Here is a 21,588-nt window from a genome sequence, read left to right as displayed (position 1 = left end):
CTGAAAATTCAGGTATTCTCAGCTAAGAGAATTGGACTCAATAATCATGAAGATAGTTAGACTCAATTTCCCTGAACCTCAGTTTTCATCATCAGTAAAATGGCAGTAATGATACTTTCACTATCTACCCAAACAGGCTGTGAGGAAAGTACTATGTAAGAATTATAAAAATGATAAAGAAAAAGCTACTTTTATTATTATTACTATTCAGTCCCAGAAGTTTCTCATTCAACAAACTTTTTGTAGATAAGCTATTGTATTAGCTCCTATGGGGGGATGTTCTCAACTAGTTCACAGTTTAGTTCAGGAGAGAATATGTACATACACACAATACAATAAATCAGGCCCCATTTATAGTTCTGCAGATTTCTTGAGGTTTAAATGCCCACACTGAAAATTCGACAATCATCTTTGGTTCTGGTTGGCTCCAGCACACCCCACCTGATTTTTTTCCTTCCCAATCAAATCATTTTGCTCACCTACGCCTGTGGCTAAGGCTAAAGATGATAATTAAAGTCCCTACTAGATTTTTTCTCAAACAGTTGACAGGTTGCAACAAGGCATTTGGAGACCTTGGGTCAGGCTTGTGAACTGAAACCGCCCCCCCCCCAAAAAAAAGCATAGTGACACATTGAACTTGGCAGAAAATAAATACCTCCAGGTCAGGAGAATGCATTTTCTCATTATAAATCTGCACTAATAAAAAGCAGTATTCAACACTGTTCCCTACTGCACATCTCCTTACTCACTGCTCCAGTTGCGTTAGGAAGGTCTTACCCCTAAACCCAGCATCACCCTCTCAGGATTTGTACTGTCATTACTAAAAATCACATTTTAAAACATGACCCTACTAACCCTGTCACTTTCCTCCTCTGTCATATAAATGCGTAGGCCGCGCGGGTGAAACGAGCCCAAGACCTGGAGTCCTAAACACTGGGTTCGAATTGCTCCACTTTGTGGATGACTCGAGTGACCACAGGCAGGTCACAATTCACGGAGAAGAGTTGGCCCATATGACTCCTAAAGTCCCTTTCTAGGTCTCAATCCTACAATCCAGGAAGTGATGACCTTGGGCCGTCTCAGTACTGGACCGGCTGCCCTCTTCAAACGGACGTGGCTCCAAGGTCCCTTTATGCACCTTCGTGCAAAAACACCAGGGGGGGGGGGAAGGGCGGGGCGCGCAACGTGTCATCCTCCCAAATCCGCGGTCCCACAGCCTCGAAATTAACTTGTAGTGGAAAACCACTAAAATAACTAACAATCACCAAGCCAATGATGATGCTAGCTCACTCGATCGCTCCCTCCCTCCCCACATCCCCATTCCCAGCAAGGAAAAACTCCACCCTTCTCCACGACCCTTCCCCCCTGCCGCCCCGCCCAGACAAGTCGCGAGCGCGCCACAACTGTCGCTCCTCCCCGAAACCATTCTCGCGCAGAGATCGGGACTTGGAGCGGGATCTTCTACCTCCTGACCACTAAACGCAGCACCTCCCTCGGACCTGCGCCCTAGAGCCAGCCAATCCACGTGAGGTTGCCACCCTGGTAAGAGGTCAAGGTGAGGCGCTCTGCGGAAGTACCCGCCTCTCGCTCCGCCCCTGCCTCCTTGCAGGGCTCGTCAAGCCACGGGATCGGATGTGCGTCACTGCGCGCTCCGACGTCTCGCGGCGGATGTACGTCGTTGCGCAGTTGACGCCGGGACGTGCTTGCCGCTGCTGCCGCCGCCACCGCCTGGGTGAAGCACTATGGAGGGAGCTTCGGCCAAGCGCTGGTACTTCACCCGGGAACAGCTGGAGAAGAGCCCGTCACGTCGCGCCGGCATCGACCCGGACAAAGAACTCTATTGCCGGCAGCAAGCAGCCAATCTGCTTCAGGAAATGGGGCAGCGTCTCAACGTGTATCCTTTCCGTCGCATCGCGGCCTAGGCCTCGGGATCGGTCCGCTGGGCCTCGGGTTCTGGGTTCGGTCAGGGACAGAGGAACATGGAGACTGGGAGCGGGGCCTACTGGCTCTTAATTTTCGGGGTTCAGGGACCGCTGAGTAGACTCCGGGTGCCAGCATGGGGAGGATTAGGACACTGTTTCCGTGGGGGAGGTGAAGCGGAGTCATTTCCCGCTCCATGGCCACCAGCCGTCTACTCTTTCTTAGCGCAGTGTGTGCAGTTCCCCAGACTCAGTGTCTCTTTCCGGCCCCGTCTGTTACCCTTTTCCTGACAGTTTGTGTTTTGTTTTGTTTTTAAACTTGTGCGGCCTTCCCATACTCGGCCTTGGAGAATTGGCCTGCTTCTACCTGAAGGGGGCTGGGAGAAAGGGGTTTCCAAAGCCCCTCAACTGCCTTCTATTACCTTTTGTTGAAGACATGTCGAAGGGTGAGGCAGGGAGAATCGGACACAGATGGGTTGTGAAGTAGAATTGTTAAACTGGAATTGCTTACAGTGATTGACTGGAATTTATGCCTCAAATGCTTTAGCAAAAACACTGAGATGGTGTGAATTAATCTTATCTAATTTTGTCATTGTGCCTCCTCCTTCCGCCAGTGAAAATGATCAAAACTCTTGTAAACCGAGTTGATGATTCTTATTTGAGCTCAGGCCAGTTCTAGATTTAACATTTTAGAAAATGTTTGTTGGTTTTAAATTTTTTGATTTGTTCCTTTATTAGTGTTGTAGCTTGGTTAAGTTTACAAGGACCCTGAGTGTGCATAAAAAACAATGTTACCTATGCTAAATGCTTTTAAGTCTACTAGAACATAGTCAGATTTGGACTGGATGGTCTAGGGTAGGGAATCAACCTGGGATAGATTTCTGGAGGTCTGGATGGAGGAAAAATAAATCTTAACAGAGGATAAAGAACTTGATCCTGGAGTCAACAAGACCTGATTTAAAATTCTGCCTCTGACACTAGTTAGGCAAGTCACTTAAACTCAGTTTCCTCATCTGTAAAATGAGATTAGCACCTACTTCCCAGGGCTGTTGTGCTGAAAAAATGAGATATTTATTTAATGTAAATTACTTTGCAAATCTTAAAGCACTATATGAATGATAGCTGTTTATTATTAACCGAAATTTGACATTTCTTTCAATTTTTTAAAAGCATTCTGAAGAAAGTGTCCATTGACTTTGCTAAAGGGTCCAACACAAACAGTTCAGAACATCTGGTCTAGAAATTTGGCAGTCCCAACTATTTTGATGACTGAATCTGCTAACTCTTTTGATAGAAACAAGTAGTAATGGTGTGAAATGGTATATGTAGCATTCATTCAATAAAATGGTTTTTCAATTCCCATTGAGCAGGTTAGGTATATTGCCTACGACGCATTGTGACAAATACTTCAGAAACACAGCAGGGAGACAAAGAACAAAGAGTGGCTCTCAAGGAGTTTGCCATCTAGGAGTATTTTGTGCTTCTATTATAAGGTTTAACTACATAGGGATAAGGTCTTTGTTCTACGATGTAATTTTAGTGGGAAAGATAAAATAAATGTCACTAACTTAAACCTTTTAGTATCTAGATTAACAATTGATGATCTTTGGGGGGACATTCCTTTGTTTTGAATCAAGATAACCGTTATTAGATGAAAGAAAAGGTACAGGTATAAGCTCCTAAAATTTTTACTGTTTAGGATATTAGACATTTCAGTATGAAAAATTTCTCCTAATGCAGGGTAGTATATCATAATGATCAAATGAATGGAGGACACAAAGTCTATAGAAAAGTAGAGAGGGAAAGATGTGAGTCTGGTAGTACTATATATATTAGAACATATAAAAGACTGGATTCTAAGTTGTTTAAAGCGTGGTGGTGATATATATTCATATTCAACAGCGAAGTTGCTTGTAGTAATTAGTATCTGTGTATTTGTGAGAAAATCAACAAAGTTTCAACAGTTTTCTGTATTGTACATATGAGGTTCTTGGATATTTGGCTAGAGTCTACAATTCTAGAAATATTCTGAATGTGATTCTCTCATAGACTTACAGTTGTCTGGAAGACCTGTCCTCATGTTTGCCTTTTTTGCTCAAATGCTTTGGCATCCTAGCAGTCTATAGATATTCTACACCTGAAGTTGTCCTTTTTGTTCATTCTTAGGGCAGTTTTTTTTGGTGTTGAATTCTACCACCACCACCATCATTGATGCCATTTATATATATATCACTTTAAGATTTGCAATACAAATACCTCATTTTATCATCAGCACAACCCCTGGAGATAGGTGCTCATTTTACGGAGGATGAAATGCACAGAAGTTACTTCCCTAGGGTCACAGCCTTGGTTCAGCTGCTAAGTATCTGAGTTTGGATAGGAACTCAGTGCTTCCTTAGTCCAACACTATTCACTGCCGCCTAGCTACTTCAAGGCTATGTACTTACTGTATCCCTAATCTAGGTGAGTCTTTCAAGTGCATACCTTTATTCAGAATTGAGAAAAACTTACACTGGTCACCAAATCCACACCCTGTTGATGGGTTAATTACACGTTTCACTTGAAAGTGATTCTGTTCTAAACTTTAATTCTCAGATTCTGTTCTTCTGAGGCATTTTTTCTTTGCTGCCTGACCTGACCACTTCTAGATATCTTTTTATAGCAGGGCTTAAACTTTTCCTCTTGAGACCCCTTTTTGCCTAATTTTTACATGTCCCCCGGTGTATAGGCGGTGTATAGGTATATAAGACAGGTATACATAACCTTTTCATTTCCAAATTTTTAATGACCCCACATTCAGTTACATGACCACATATGGGGTCAATACCTACAGTTTAAGAAGCTTTGTTCTAGAGAAGTACCATACTCATTGAAATGGATAATTGAATGTCTGGAAAGGTTCAGCATGTAGAAACTAGGTTGAAATTGTTGCCAGGTAGCAAAGATGGATTTAGTTCTGATGGTGTAGGAGATCTCCCCTAAGGAGTTTTTTCATATATCAGAGGTTCACAGAATTTTAATTCCATGGAACTCCTAATAAGAAATCTGTCTCTACCAATATAGATCAACAACTCTTCTGTAATTTAGAGTTATAACTTATATGTCTTAGAATTCCTGGGGGCACTGAGAGACTAAGTGGTTTACCTGTTATTATAGAATCAAGACTGACTGGGAGGCCTATTCTCTATTCACTCTGCTTGTACTATTAAAAAAAACCCCTCATAAGTATATTATATTTGAAAACCATCATAGGAGTACATTACCCAGGTATAAACCAGATTTTTGTATTACAAATATTGATGTTATAATGAGTCTTAGAAATTATCTGTTGATCACATTTTGAAAAACACTGTTCTGCTTAATTTAAGAGGGTCTTATTGGGGATGGTGTGCTATGGATAGCTCCTAGCAAATATGGTCTTTTCGAAGAATATAAAACCTTGTCTGCTACTTTACATATTTATTGAACAGATTTTTGAGTGCTGACAGACTTATGCTGGGATTTTTGAATGATAGGGAAAAATGTAAGGTCTTTATGACCTCAAGTTTGAAATGTAATATAACTACAAGTAACTAGAATGGAAAATTAAAAGAACTACTATGTTTAGTTTTCCAATAGACATAGGAAAGTCGTAGGGTCATAGTTTTACAGTTTAGAGGAACCTTAGCAACTTAGTTTAGCCCCCCATCATTTTAGAAAAGAGAGGTGACTCAAGATGGTACAAGAAGAGTCAAGAGTACTTTAATATCCCAGCATTCTGTAAATATATCATAGCATTTGATGCTATGCATTTCTTGGTCTTTGGAGCAATTTTTCTTTGTTAATCTTTCATATGTACCCAGGACCTGGGATTGGATTGATAGATTATATTTTATGAAGGAATTATTTTTATACTTTATGGTCTTTGAGAAAGGCAGAAGATTGTTGTATGTTTGTAAGAACTTTGGTCTATGCCTATCTGTGTTTTGACTTAACTTAAATCTCTTAGCTCCCAACTGACCATCAACACTGCCATTGTGTACATGCACCGATTCTACATGGTCCAGTCTTTTACACAATTCCATCGAAATGTAAGTATGGTTTTACAAAGGCTAGAGGGGTACTTTATAGATGGAACACAGAAAATAGCACAAAAAAACCCTGAAGCCTGAGATTATCCCTGACACCTTGGGACTAGAGCCTGACTCTAACCCAAAGTTAACAGCCCAGAATTATAAGCCTGTTTTTAAAAATGAGTAAGCAGGGGGAAGCTAGGTGGCACAGTGGATAGAGCACCGGCCCTGGATTCAGGATGACCTGAGTTCAAATCCGGCCTCAGACACTTAACACTTACTAGCTTAGCTGTGTGACCCTGGGCAAGTCACTTAACCCCAGTTGCCTCTCCCCCCCCCCCCCCATTAGTAAGCAAAAGAAAGAACCCAACCATAGAGAGCTACTATGGTGATGGAGAGACTCTGGATTTAAACTTAGATAGTCAAGTTAAAATGGCTCTACTTCTACTTCAAAGAAAAATATCAAATGGTCATAAGCCTGAAAAGAATTATTGGAAGAGCTTAAAGGATATTAAAATCAGAGAGGTTGAGGAAAAATTAGGGGAAAAAATATAAGTAATGCAAGGAAATCAAGAAAAGTATGAAAAGTCAGCCAATTGGAAAAAGATCCAAAAACTCAAAGGAAATAACTCCTTAAGAATTAGAATTGGGAAAGTTAATAATATTGTAAAACACTAAAATAGTAAAACAAAATCAAAAGAATGAAAAATAGAATGTGAAACATCTCATTACAAAACCAGTTGATGTGGAGGAACAGATCAAGGAGACACAATACGAGAATTGTTGGGCTACTTGAAAGCTATGATCAGAAAAAGTCTAGACCTTATATATTTCAAGAAATTAAGTAATTAAGTAAAATTGTCCTGGAGTTTTAGAATGAGAGGATAAAATAAAATTGTAAAAATCCATTGATCACCACAAGTTTTGAAGCTCTCAGGTCAAAGGAGAAAATGCTTACAAGCAAATAGGAAAAAAATTTAAATACTTTGGAGCTATAGTCAGGACAAAGCTAGATTTAGTAGACCCTTGGGGTCTTTATTCTGAAGAATAAAAGGAGCTGGGTTTGCAACCAAGAATAATTTACCCAGCAAAGCTGAGTGTAATCCTGCATGGGGGGAAAAAAATGAATATTTAATGAATTAAAGGATTTTTAGGTGTTTGTGACAGACCAGAACTGAACAAAAAATTTGACCAATAAGAATCAGGAGAAACATAAGAAGGTAAACATTAAAGACTAATTATAAAGTATTTAATAACATCAAAATGTTTACATCGTATATGGGAAAATGTTACCTGTAATTCTAATTGTTACCATTACTTGGGTAGTTTAAAAGAACATATATACATCGAAAGCTTGAGGTTGAGTTGAGTATGATGGGATGATCCTAAAAAATAAAATTGGGTAGGAAGAGGTAAAATGGAGTAATTATCTCATGCAAATAAGGCATGAATGGAAGAATTGTTAGAATGGAGGCAGGAGGGGATAGAGGGGTTGGTGGTGCCAAAACTTACTCTTCAGAACTGGCTTAAAATGAAAATAATATACATCTAGAAGGTATAAAGGTTTTCTTATAAAGAAAGCTAGGTGGAACAGTGGATAGAGCACTGGCCCTGGATTCAGGAGGAAATTGAGTTCAAATCCCACCTTAGACCCTTGACACTAATTTAGCTGTGTGACCCTGGGCAAGTCACTTAACCCCAATTGCCTCACCAAAAAAAAAAAAGAAATAGAGAAGGGAATAGAATAAGGGAGGGACTCAGAAAGGTGCAGATGAAGACAGGATAAGGGTGGGGTTCTTAGGGTGGTTCTAAGTAAATTAGATATTTGAGGAGGGGTAGGGTAAAAAAGAGGGAGACAAGGATAAACTGAGGGAAAATAAGATAATAAGAAAATAAGGGGAATACATAACTAGCAGTTATAACTTTGAATGTGAATGGGATGGATGGAGTCACCCATAAAATGGAAGTGGATAGCAAAACGAATTAAAAGCCAGAATCCAATGTTGTTTACAGGAAACGTTTAAAAATGAGATACACAAGAGTAAAAAATAAAGGACTAGAATTTCTTAGTGCTTTTAGTGTGAGAAAATAATTATTAAAATTGAGTTTCATGTGGGGGGACCCAGTTTTAGACCTTTCTCTTCTCATCCCCCTCACCCTCCCTCAGCCCAGTTTTTGAGGAACTTTAGCTGGTTTGGGACCACCCCAAGGGTACAATAGCTATGGAGATTTTTTTGTTTGTTTAGCTAAGAAGACTGATAAGATTAAACCCCACTTAAATTCCAGCCCTTTGCCAAGGGGTCCCTCCCATTAGGTCATTACATCATGATGTCATTGTGAGCTCATTTTAATTTGGACCACCCTTAAATCATGGCAACCAATGGAGTTGAATGCTGCTAGCCAATTAGCTTTAATCGATATATAATACAAAAAAAGTGGGGTAGCAATTGTGATCTCAGAATTAAAGCTAGGGTATACTTAATTAAAAGAGATGAATAGGAAGTCCAGGAGATGAATAGAAAGTTAGGGGCAGCTAGGTGGCACAGTGGATAGAGCTCTGGCCCTGGAGTCAGGAGGACCTGAGTTCAAATCTGGCCTCAGACACTTGACACTTGCTAGCTGTGTGACCCTGGGCAAGTCACTTAACCCTTATTGCCCTGCCCCCCCCCCCAAAAAGGGCATTAAAAACCTTATAAATTCAAAAAAGCAGAAAGGTTAAATGCATTCTTTTTATATCACAATGCAATAAAAATTGTTTTAAGTGACCATGGAAACATTTAAAATTAGAAATGAAACAACTTAAAGAATGAATAAATTAAAGAACAATTCATAGAAGCAATAAATAATTTTATTAAAGAAAATGACTGAGACAATATACCAAAACCTATGAAATGTAGCAAAAGCAGTAAGCAAAGGAAAATTTATAACTCACATTACCCATATCAGCAAAATAAAAATAAACGACAGACGAAAAAGATAACAAATTTTAAATCCCCAATTAGACACCAAATTGGACATCCTAAAAATTAAGTTTATTTTTTAAAAAATAAAGTAGATAAACCATTGTTTAATTTTGTTTTGTTTTGTTTGCGGGGCAGTGAGGGTTAAATGACTTGCCCAGGGTCACACAGCTAGTAAGTGTCAAGTATCTAAGGCCGGATTTGAACTCAGGTCCTCCTGAATCCAGGACTGGTGCTTTATCCACTGCACCACCTAGCTTTTCTCTCTCCCGCCCCCTCCCCCCCAATAGGGTTTTTAAAAAGAGAAACCAAATTACTAATATCAAAAATTGCCACTATTGAAGATGAAATCAAAGCAATTAAGAGGAGTTATTTTGCCTAACTATATGCCAACAAATTTAACAATTTGTGAAATGGAAGAATATTTAGAAAAATATAAACTACTTATATTTACAGAAGAAGAAATAGTGCATATATAAACCTATTTTAGAAAAAAGAAATCAAACATGCTATAAATGAGCTTCCTAAGAAAAAACGCTTTAGTACCAGATGGATTTACAAGTGAATCATACTAGACATCGAAAGATCAAAAATAAATTCTTTGAAATAATAGACAAAGAGTTCTACCAAACTCCTTTAGGAAACAGATATGGTGCTGATACTCAAACCAGGAAGAGCAAAAAAAGAAAATTGTAGACCAGTTTGATTAATGAATATGGATGCAAAAATCCTAAATAAAATACTAACTAGGAGACTACAACAATATATCACAAAGATTATCTGTGGTGACCAAGTGGGATTTATACCAGGAATTTAGGGATGGTTTAACATAAGAAACTATTAATGTAGTTGATTATTTCAATAACAAAGTAATAAAAATCATGATTATAGATTCAAAAAAAGTTTTTGACAAAATACAACACTCATTCCTATTAAAAACACTTGAAAGCATAGATACAAATGGAGTTTTCCTAAAAATGATAAGAAGCATATAACTAAATCCATTATTTATAATGGGGATAAGCTAGAAGCCATACCAATGTAAGGATTGGAATGATGCCACCTGCTGGAGACTTACTGTAGAAAAGCTCCATCATGAGGAGAAGGCTTCTGAGGGCAAGCCATGCGGTCGAGGGCGTTGGTGTCAGGACACGAAGAAGGAATTGTAAAGGTAAAAATCTAACTATTTCTAAGAGACCCCATCACCCGACCCACCATGGTCAGGAACCAAAAAAGAAAGAAGCCCTCCGCCAGCTTCCTACTTCGTGTCCTCCTCCCAGAAATGGGAGGCTCCTCAAGTTGATTGGCTGGTAGCCTTGATAGACAGTACAATACCCACGAGCAAGGTCCTGATGCCAAGGACCTTGACTGCATGGCTTGCCCTCAGAGGCCTTCTCATGGCGGAGCTTTTCTACAGTAAGTCTCCAGCAGGTGGTATCATTGCAATCATTACACCAATAAGACCAGGAGTGAAAAAAGGATACGCATCTTGAGTAATATTCAGTATTGTCTTAGAAATGCCAGCAATAGTAATAAAAGGAAAAGAAATTGAAGGAATCAGAACAAGCAATGAGGTGATAAAACTATCTCTTTATAGATAATATGATGATATACTTGGAAAATCCTAGAGATTCAACTAAAAATTAGTTGAAACAGCAAATAATTTTATCAAGGTAACAGAATAGAACACCCACCCCCGCAACATAAATCATCAGCATAACTGTAGACAGTATGAAATACCTGGGGGGTATACCTGTCAAGAGAAACCCAGGAACTACATGAAGATAATCATAAAATACTTTTTTGTGTCAGATTTAAATAATTGTAGAACTATTGTTAGTGGGTGGGCAGAACCAATATAATAAAAACAATAGTTCTACCCAGTCAGCTTATTCAATGCTATTCCAATTAAGTTATCAAAAAAATATTTTATTGAGCTAGGAAATAGAAGAAAATTCATCAAAACTCTCTGGTACTGGCTAAGAAATATAAAGGTGGGGGCAGCTAGGTGGCACAGTGGAGAGAGCACTGGCCCTGAATTCAGGAGGACCTGAGTTTAGGTCTGACCTCAGACACTTAACACTTACCAGCTGTGTGACCCTGGGCAAGTCACTTAACCCCAATTGCCTCACCAAAAAAAAATATAAAGGTGGATCTGTGGAATGGCACATTATATAATACATAGTAATAAATGATTGTAGTAACCTTGTTTTTTGACAAATGTAAAGATTTAAGCTTTGGGAATAATTCGCTTTTTGGTAAAAATTTGTTGGGAAAACTGGAAAGCAGTCTGGTAGAAACTGGGTATAGATTATTATCTTACACCAATTACCAAAATAAGGACAAAATGGATACATGAGCTAGATATAAAGGGACATGTTAGAAAATGAGAACAACATGGAACATATTAGCTATCTGACTTATGGATCGAATTTATGTATAAGAGATAGCAGTATGAGAAACAAAATAGCTAATTTTGATTATATCGTTAAAAAGGTTTTATAGAACTAAGTCCAATGGAGTCAAGCTTGAAGGAAAGCAAACAGATTTATAGACAGTTTCTTAGTCTTGTCTCAGATTGATAAATGGTCAGAGGATAGGAAACAGGCAGTTTTTCAGTGAAGAAATAAAAGCTATATATAGTCATATGAAAAAATACTCTTAATCATTGTTGATTAGAGAAATGCAAGGGATATGGAAAAGTTAGGACACTAATACACTGTTAGTAGAAATGTAAATTAATGTAAAATAACCCAACTATTTTGGAGAGTAATCTGGAATTATGCCCCAAAAGTTAAAAAAACTTGCATGGGGCAGCTAGATGGCGCAGTGGATAAAGCACCAGCCCTGGATTCAGGAGTACCAGAGTTCAAATCCGGTCTCAGACACTTAACACTTACTAGCTGCGTGACCCTGGGCAAGTCACTTAACCCTAATTGGCCCCACCAAAACAAACAAAAAAAAAACCCCAAAAAACTTGCATACACTTTTACCCACTAATACCACTATGAGTTGTTTTCCAAGATGATAAAGGAAAAGAGCCTATATGTTCTAAAATATTTGTAGAAGCTTTTTTTTGGTGGCATAGAACCAGAAATAGACAGAAATGTGGGTGTATGGTTGTGATGGAATACTATTGTGCTATAAGAAGTGAACAGGATGTTTTCAGAAAAAGATGAAAATACTTCTATGAAATGAGTGAAATGAGCAGAACCCAGAGAATGTTCTATATAGTAACAGTGATATTATTTGAAGAACTGTGAATAACTTATTTTGAGTATTATAAATATTCAAATCAACTACAAAGGACCTGTGAAAGAAGATGGTATCTGTCTCTTGAGGAAGAACTGATAAATAGAATCATGTATAGTATAGTTTTAAACGTATAAACCTATCTGTTTTATAATAAGGTCATAAACATGTCATGGTGGCCTTCTTTAGTGTAGTGTGGGGTGGGGAGGGAGGTAGAATTTTCTTATCCTTTCTAGCTTTCCCTTCTCTGTTCATCTTGTATAATATCACCTATTAGATTGAGCCTTAATTTTTCTAAAATTCTGGATCATTATAAAATTTTATCAAGTAATTTTTCTGCCCTAATGCCTCAATGGCTTCTTCCTGTTTATGTGGCAAAAGTCTAGACACAAACCTTTTTTTTCAGCTAGGTTGGTCTTTTCACTTTGCTGTGTCCCTCCCCACTCCTTTATCTCTTTTTTTGAGGCAGTGAGGGTTAAGTAACTTGCCCAGGGTCACACAGCTAGTAAGTGTCAAGTGTCTGAGGCAGGATTTGAAGTCAGGTCCTCCTGAATCCAGGGCTGGTGCTTTATCCACTGAACCACGTAGCTGCCCCTCCCCCCCATTTCTTTTCTCTATGCTTTATGTACATCTCTTGAAACAAGCTATCTTTAGCTTTCTTTTTGTTTTCTTCTTCCATTGTGCCTCCTGGAATCCTCTTTCCATCATTAACAAATTTCTTTTCATTTTAGACTGGATTATAAAAGGTTTAGGAGTGATCGACAGGAGAGGAAGTGGAATCGGTGAGTGTAGACACATTTGCAAGGAATTTGAGGAAAGAAAGAGAAATAGAGGATGATAGCTTGAGAGTTTTATAGGGTCTAGTGAAGGTTTTTTTGTTTTTATAGAGACGTCAGAATGTTTGAAGGCATTAGAAAGGGACCAATTGATTGGGAGAAGAAGAGAGTAGAATTGACTGCAATAGAAGATGGGAGGGGATAGGGTCATGTAGAGGAGTAAACTAAGGGCCACCTTTTTGTCAGAGGCTGAAGAAAGGAGTAGTGGATGATCTCAAGAGGTTTTGAGGTGAAAAGAGAGGCTCACATTAAATGGTCTACATTTCTCCCCCTCCCCTCAGTAAAGTAAAAGACAAAGTTGTCAGCTGAAGTGAGGGGAAGAGGTGGTAGTGTGGAGCACTTGGGTGGAAAGTAGGTTTGGAATAGTTTCTTACTACTTGCTCACCCTTCTCTTTCTTTGTAATCTTTTTTTTTTTTTTCAGTGAGGCAGTTGGGGTTAAGTGACTTGCCCAGGGTCACACAGCTAGTAAGCGTTGGGTGTCTGAAGCCAGATTTGAATTTAGGTATTCCTGACTCCAGGGCTGGTGCTCTATCCACTGTGCCACCTAGCTGCCCCTCTTTGTAATCTCTTAATCTGCCTTCCAACCCCACCATTTGATTGAAACTATTGTCTTTACTAGCCCCCCCAAAATCTCTTAACTGCTATCTTCTATTGGCCTTTTTTGTTGTTCTTATCCTATTTGATAGGGAAATCATCTTTTGACACTGTTAAAGTCTTCCTTGGTTTCTGTGACAGTGCTTTCTTCTGGTTCTCCCCTTGACTGCCCCATAATCTCCTTTGCTTTCATCTGAAAGTCCCATGAACAACTCATTCAACATATTCAGATGTATCTCCTTACAGGATAACTTCACTCTCCTTCACCTTCATTCACCCAGATATGCAACCATGTCATTGTTCTGCTTTTCAAAAAATCAAGTGGCTCCTTATTTGTGCCTAGGATAAAATATAAACATTTCAGTTTGGTAGGCCTTCACAATTAGTTTTTATTTTTATTTTATTTATTTATTTATTTTTTTTTGCTGGGCAATGGGGGTTAAGTGACTTGCCCAGAGTCACACAGCTAGTAAGTCAAGTGTCTGAGGCCGGATTTGAACTCAGGTACTCCTGAATCCAAGGCCGGTTCTTTATCCACTGCGCCACCTAGCCGCCCCTCACAATTAGTTTTTAATCTGACTTTCATATTGTTTCATATTACTCCCTTTTATACATCCCACCCAAACTAACCTGTTAGCTGTATCCTTGTACCACACATTCCATGTCCTGCCTCTCAAATGTCCCATGCCTGGATTTCATTTCCTCTTGGAGCTTCCTTTCCTCTCTGTCCCTCTTCAGATTGCCATTTATTTACTTAATGTGTGTTTAAATGCTCCATGAAGGATGGGACTGTTTTTGTTTTAATCTTTGTATTTGTAAGGCTTACTTAGCACAATGTCTTGGTATAATGGAATTGAACCACTGAAACAGTTTAATTGAATTTTTGCAAATGTAGGCACGAGGGAGTTTAATGAAGGAAAGTTGCCAGAAAGAAGTAGGAGTTTTTTATTTATTTAAATTCTTTTCCGCTTACATGTAAAGATATTTTTGAGTTCCAAATTTTTCTCCCACCCTCCCTTCCCTCCTCCTGAGAACAGCAAGCAATTTGATATAGGTTATACATTACAATCATATTAAACATTTCCCCATTAGTCATGTTGTAAGAGAAGAATCAGAACAAAAGGGAAAAAAGCACAAGAAAGAATAAACAAAAAAGCAACACCCAGAGTGAAGATAGTATGGTTCAATTTGCATTTAGATGTCCTAGTTATTTTTCTGAATGGAGAGTATTTTCCACCATGAGTCTTTGGCAATGTCTTGGATTATTGTATTGCTGAGAAGAATTGAGTCTTTCACAGTTGATCCTTACACAGTGTTGTTGATACTGTGTACAGTGTTCTTGGTTCTGCTCATTTCACTCATCAGTTCGTGTCTTTCCAGGTTTTTTTTAAATCCATCTACTTATCTCACAGCACAATAGTATTCCATTACATTCATATACCACAACTTGTTTAGCCAATCCCCAATTGATGGGTATCCCTTCAATTTCTAATGTTTTTTGTACATTGGGTATTTTCCCCTTTTTTTATGATCTCTTTAGGATATAGACCTAGTCTTCCTACTGCTGGGTCAGTGAATGGCTATGCCCAGTTTTATAGCCTTTTGGGCATGGTTTTGTGTTTTGAAAAAAATTCATTGCTTTTTTATATATATAGTGAGGCAGTACTCCTGACTCCAGGGCCGGTGCTCTATCCATTGCTCCACCTAGCTGTCCCCATTGCTATTATATTAATTTATCAATATTATGCCAGTAACGGATTGATCACGTCTCCTTAACTTCTCATGGTCTCAGGCCACCTGATAGAGAAAGCAGGGAGAGAACCTTAGCATGATGGTTAGCTCAAGCAGGAGAAAAGCCGCAAAAGACCCATGCTAACTCCCAGAGAGAGAGAGAGAGAGAGCATGTGGTCTCATAGAACCAAGAGAAATTCAGAAGATGCCCTAGAAGCCCCAGAAGACCTCCCATGTTGTCTTCCAAGGGCTTTTTAATTTTCTTTTGATATTTATACATTGATCAAAGTAATTGGTTAGCATCATTCAGTTCCATTGTTTGACATGATTTGAAGGTGGTCTACATTAAAATGAACTCTAGAGAATCTCCATTCCTTTTCTTTCCTTGTGTTTGTCCTTGATTAGATTTGGTGAAGTTTCTCTAGGAGAACTGGACTTTGTGGAGGTGGGGGAGAAAAGATTGAGAAAGTGATCTCTGGGTCCCCCAAGAAATGGATTATTAAATTATTCTCTCATAATACAGCTGATTCATCCCTTGCCATCTCTCAGTATGTACTAATAAATATAAGCCAAAATAAGTCATAATTAGAATTAGGTGCCCCCCAAAACCCCTCATCTCTTTACTGTGATATGTAAAATTAAATGTGTGGTCACCTTATTTCTGTCCCACCTTTAGGGAAAATTAGCTGGGGTTTCTAATACACTTGCTACTTATAAATTAGAAGCTTTAGCACCAGTTTTGGACATTAACCATTATTATAGTAAAAAGAACCCCGGGGTAAGAAATTTAAGAAAAGGCCTATCAAGCCTGGAGTTCAGACCTGTCCTCCACCATACTGCTCAAAACTAATTGGCTAGCATCCTTCAAGTCTATTGGTTTACTGGACTTGAGGGTGGTCCATGAGCAGAATGTGCCAGGTTCAGAGAACACCCCCTAAGGGCCAGGCCTTCAGATAGGTGTGGTTCCAATCAAGTTAACTCCTAGTGAGTCAATCAGCAAAGTAAATCTAATCAATCTTAATATAATCTCAAGGGGGGCCTCTGGGCCTTCCAAAACCCATTATTTTCTTACAGTACCTTGCTTTAAACAAACCTAATATGTCAAATTCCATATTTATGAAATGGATAAAGTAATGAGTGGATTTTAATTTTAAAGAAATCTTTTGAATATCTTTTAATAGTGAACTTCTTAGTAAATTTAATATTTAATTCATATGGTTTGTCCTGATCCTATTTTATCATGTAAATCAAGAGTAAAAACAATAGGTAGCTTTATATAGGAGCATGTGGTAAAGTCATATGTAATCAGTATGTAGTTTTAATTTTAGTTCAATGATATTTTTATTAGCATGGATGATAGAAAATTGATGGTAAAGGACTGTTCATTTATGCAGTGTGAGTCATAAATGTTTTTGTTTTTTAAAGGGCTTCCCCCCATTTTTTTTCATCAGCTCAAGGTCTTCATGCTGCTCATGTTTGGGATGACATTAATCCAACAGGCAAAGCCACATATATTTGGGGTTGAACAAGGAGAATGTTAGTGGCACAAACCAAAAACTTTTAAGATTGCTGCTTGTTTCAATTAAGCTAGGCCACATGTGATTTTTCAGCCTGTTAGAAGTATATAAAAGTATGCTTTAAAAGACAAACTACTAAAGTAATTGCCAACTTCTAAAAATGGAAATAAGAGCGCTGTCACCAGTGGCTGTACAATTTTCTCATGCAGTGCTATAGAATCAATAAAAATCCAGAAGAATTACAAATACACAAATATAAACCCCGACTATTGGTATTGATTATTCATATGGGTAAAATTACTCTTCAGGTGAAAAAAGCATCCTTTTTATATTTAAAGGTCTAATTTATTTTTCATGTTTCCACATATATGGAAAAGCGCTCTCTATGTATGTATACATATACAGAGAAAACCTTAGACAACATTGTCTTTAATAAATAGTTTAATTGGCGGTGTTACTTTGGCCTCAACCTTCCTTGGCGTGGATTTTCATGGGCTGTTCATAGGCTTTTGTTTTATTTTGTTTTGTTTTCTGTTTTACCTGGGCATTTTGTATTTGGCCTTGAGTTTTAAGTTAATGACTGGTCAATAGTGAGTAGGCTACTTTGGTTAGGATTTGAAAACTTTAAGAGGACAGCTTTAACAGAAAATACTAAAGTTCTTCTCTAAAGGTTATTACCCTTAAGTACTTAACTAAAAGCTTCTCATGTGGTCAGTAGGAACAGTTTTAAAAGAGACAGGAAATTAAAGCACAAAACATCTGGGGTTTTTTTTGTGTGTGTAGACTTAGTCTTAGAAATAAATAACAAATCTCTTCCTTTTTCCCCCTCTTTAAGAGTGTTGCTCCAGCAGCCCTTTTTCTGGCAGCTAAAGTAGAGGAACAACCACGAAAACTAGAACATGTAATCAAGGTAGTGCATGCTTGCCTCCACCCTCTGGATGCACTTCCTGACACTAGAAGTGAGGTAAGGGATTGTTTTTGAGTTGTGACTTGCTTTATGTTTCTAACAGTTTATGTATAAATTGAGTTATCTCAAGGGTACAGTGGGCACTGACTATTAAAGGAATGGCTGAATCTTTAAACATTTAGAATTTCTTGAAATGGGTTTCCTCAAGCAGAGCACATCTGTACTGGCTTTAGTGGTCAGGGTGGCAGGTGTGGGGTAAAGATACTAACATAGGTTCTGAAATGAGGGTTTTCTTCTTTACCATGTGGAGAAAGGTAGGTTTTTGCTTCATCTCCCGAAAGTGTATTTTTTTTTTCAAGTCAAAAGTGTATTTTTTTTTCGAGTCATGGACTGTCTTGTCTTCCTTAGCCCTCTCCCTTTAAAATTCTACATGAGAATAGTTATAGTTAGAAGTCATGAGTATGCTATATTCTTCTAAGACTTCTGGATTACCATTTGCCCAGTAAGCAAGCAGGAGAAAAACCCTTTTTCCCCCAAAATATTTTCATATCTCATCTTATTTGAATCTCACAAAGGGAAGGGGGGAAAAGGGCAATTTTTTTTATTGAAAGGGAAAATGGTATAGAAAAAAATTTGCCCAAGATTATATAATCAGTTGCAAAATTGAGTCTATAATCCAGCTCTTTTGGCTCTCAAATCTGGTGTGCTTTCTCCTAGACCACACCATTTGCCATCCAGGCGGTCTTCTGAGGAGGATTAAATAACATATTACTCATTCCTCACAACACTTTTCCTTACCCTCTCTAAAAGGGAAAACTTTATCTAACAGCAAAGTATTTGAGGCAAATTTATTCACTTTTGGTAACATCTTATAAGCCAAAATAATATTACACTCCACCCTGGGAAATGAATTGAATCCATGAGGCTTTTGTACTAAGTCATCTTTTAACAAAATACTTTTTTTTTTTAGCATTCGGCCCTTTCATTTTTTAGGGGAATCTTTGATAATTCCCTCTAGTGTTATGTATGGGATAAGATTCTACTTCCTGTTTTTCCTGGTCATCCCAAGAGAGATTGTTATAATTCTTCAGGCTTTATAGAGTGCCTCCTCGTGAGTAACCTGCCTGTCCTCTCAACCCCAGGCTTACCTGCAACAAGTCCAAGACCTGGTCATTCTAGAGAGCATAATACTGCAGACCCTGGGTAAGTTTTAAAAGCGGACGGGCTGCCACCTGTGGGCTTCACCCAGACTGTGAAGAGTTTGCAGAGCTGAGGGCCTAAGCTAACCTATGTCCTGCTCCACAGATGAAGGATAATATACACCTGGCCCCTGAAAAAGCAAGACCTCAAACAACGGATTCCTTACAGGCTTTGTGGTTCATATTTACATTTAATGTGATTTTCAGGTTTAATATGCATTTTTAGTTTTTTGATAAATGGCAGCATAAAAACGAATCCAGGTCTACAAAACCTGTCTGCTTTTTCCCCATAGGTTTTGTGTTCTGTTTGGCCATTGGGCTCTGGATATTGATGTTCGTCTTTAAATTGTAACAAACCCTTCTACTGGGTCTTCTGACCAGCCTGGACAGCAGAATGGGAGGCAAAGGGACTCCCCTATAGGTGTTGCATTTGGAATAGCACTAAGATCTCTTAACACGCTACCATCTTTAAAAGATAATTTAACATTTCACTAGGCCTTTGAACCTGAAATTTTCCTTCTTTCTTTTTTTTTTTTTAAATAACCAAGATTTCTTTCTGGTCCTGTCTCAGGAGGCAAATTTACTATGTGGTATACCTTACCATGTGAAGATGTGTTGTTGAAAAGTTGGTCGTGGAGTTGTTTTTCTATGAATCTAATACTTTTTTCAGTCATTGCTGTTATAAAATGGGAGTTGTATTAAAGTTTTACCTTAAAATAATTAAAATTATATTTAAAGAGATTATATTTCTAATAAAATAATGTTACAAGGCATATTGAATTGAAATTTAAAAGTATCTTAATCAGAAATTGTTCCCACAGGACTAGATCGGGGGTTCTTAACCTTTGCTTCATGATCCCCTTTGGCAGTCTGCTGAAAACCTATCCACCCCTTCTCAGAATGTTTTAAAATGCATAAAATAAAATACAGGGGATATCAAAGGAAAACATTTTTTATTGAAATAGTGTGGTTTTTTCATTGTTTGAGTAGTTAGCTCTGTCAAAGGTAAATAATGAGCCAAGTGGCACAGTGGCTGGAGTTCTGGGCTAGGAATTAGGAATACTTAAGTACAAATCCTATCTCAGGTACTTAATAGCTTTTCATGACTGTACAAGTCAGAACCTTTTAGCAGCCTCAGTTTCCTCATCTGTAAAATAAGAGGGTTGGACTCTTGGGCCTTTTAAGGTTCAATCTAGTTTTAAATCTAAATACTCCCTTTTAAGAGTGAGATTTTAGCTGATACAAAGCTATTTATTTTGTATGTGTAACATTGATGTAAAGACCAACATATAACCAATAGTTCTATTATCTGTGCCCATGGTCTTATTTTACAAAGAAGAGCTTCCATGATGTAACTTTTTCCTTATTGGGGATGCACCTGAATCAAGGAAATATGCATTCCAAAACTTGCAAATTATGTTTAAAAAACAATTTTAAAACACTGTTTTTCCACTAAATTCTGTATTGAGTGTATGATACCATTTATAGTAAATGAAAGAAGGATAAAATAATACAGAAAAACAATAATTCTTTGGATTAAAGTTTAACTTCAGAAGATAGTTATGCCTTATTTTAAATTTTGAATGGAGAAATGAAAGGGGAATATCTTTGATGTTATTTATTTCCCTGAGAAAGAATGTACCAGGGATTTGCCCCTTCCCCCCCCCTCCCATCTGCTGCCCAGGCCTTTACACTAGGTTCTTATGTTTGTGACTAAAAATTATTTTGTTTTCAGTGGTGTTTCAACAGTGAAGAAGTTCTTAATTACTTGGAGAACTAGAGATAGCAATGGCCTTTCAATTTTATAACTAGAGATTAAATCAACCCTGGAGATAATTCAACATAGAGAATTTGTCTTATCTGCGGACCTCTTGTTCCCCATACCAATTATTTTGGGGAGGGGAAGGAGGCATTTTACTTGCTCAGATGCAAGGGGTGCAAAATATATTGAGTATCTAGCTTGTTAACCAATCTTATTTCTGCATTTTTTTTTCAGGCTTTGAAATAACAATTGACCACCCACACACCCATGTGGTAAAGTGCACACAACTTGTTCGAGGTAAGAAATCCAAGACTGAGGAATCTAACTTGATTCATGTTGCAGTAAAGCATAGTACTTCTGCATGGCATTTGTACACACATTACAAAAGCATTCATTTGTCAGGAATTAAAATAGAAGTCCTGGCTTAACTTTCCTTTTAATGTAATTGTTTTAATAGTCATAATAGTGGGGGCAGCTAGGTGGTACAGTCGATAAAGCACTGGCCCTGGATTCAAGAGGACCTGAGTTCAAATCCGACCTCAGACACTTAACACTTACTAGCTGTGTGACCCTGGGCAAGTCACTTAACCCCCATTGCCCTGCAAAAAAAAAAAAACAAAAACAAAAAGTCATAATACTGGAAGCAGTCTTATTCTGTCATTAGTGAGGCCATACTCAGTCATTCCTAGATAGATGAGAAAACTATTTTTAAAAAGTTCTTCCTAAACCCCACCCTCCTTTTTAAAAAGTGGGGCAGTGAGGGTTAAGTGACTTGCCCAGGGTCACATAGCTAGTGTCAAATGTCTGAGGCTGGATTTGAACTCAGGTCCTCCTGAATCCAGGGCTGGTGTTTTATCC

General features: G+C 38.2%; 1 protein-coding gene across 3 annotated transcripts in view; it reads left to right on the top strand.

Moving 5' to 3' along the window:
• Window positions 1-1,698: 1,698 nt before the first annotated feature.
• Window positions 1,699-21,588, top strand: part of CCNT1 (cyclin T1) — a 35,496-nt gene continuing 15,606 nt past the window's right edge. For all 3 annotated transcript variants that reach the window (XM_043966302.1, XM_043966304.1, XM_043966303.1), the window contains exons 1-5: window positions 1,699-1,894; window positions 5,908-5,989; window positions 17,698-17,826; window positions 18,912-18,972; window positions 20,965-21,027. In XM_043966302.1, the coding sequence (XP_043822237.1) occupies window positions 1,743-1,894; window positions 5,908-5,989; window positions 17,698-17,826; window positions 18,912-18,972; window positions 20,965-21,027 (487 nt within the window). In that variant the 5' untranslated portion in view covers window positions 1,699-1,742. The remainder of the gene's footprint in view (window positions 1,895-5,907; window positions 5,990-17,697; window positions 17,827-18,911; window positions 18,973-20,964; window positions 21,028-21,588) is intronic.

This window comes from Dromiciops gliroides, chromosome 5, assembly GCF_019393635.1.
Source record: "Dromiciops gliroides isolate mDroGli1 chromosome 5, mDroGli1.pri, whole genome shotgun sequence".
NCBI lineage: Eukaryota > Metazoa > Chordata > Mammalia > Microbiotheria > Microbiotheriidae > Dromiciops > Dromiciops gliroides.
The sequence above is the reverse complement of the archived record's forward strand: the minus strand, read 5'-3'. Positions and strand labels throughout refer to the sequence as shown.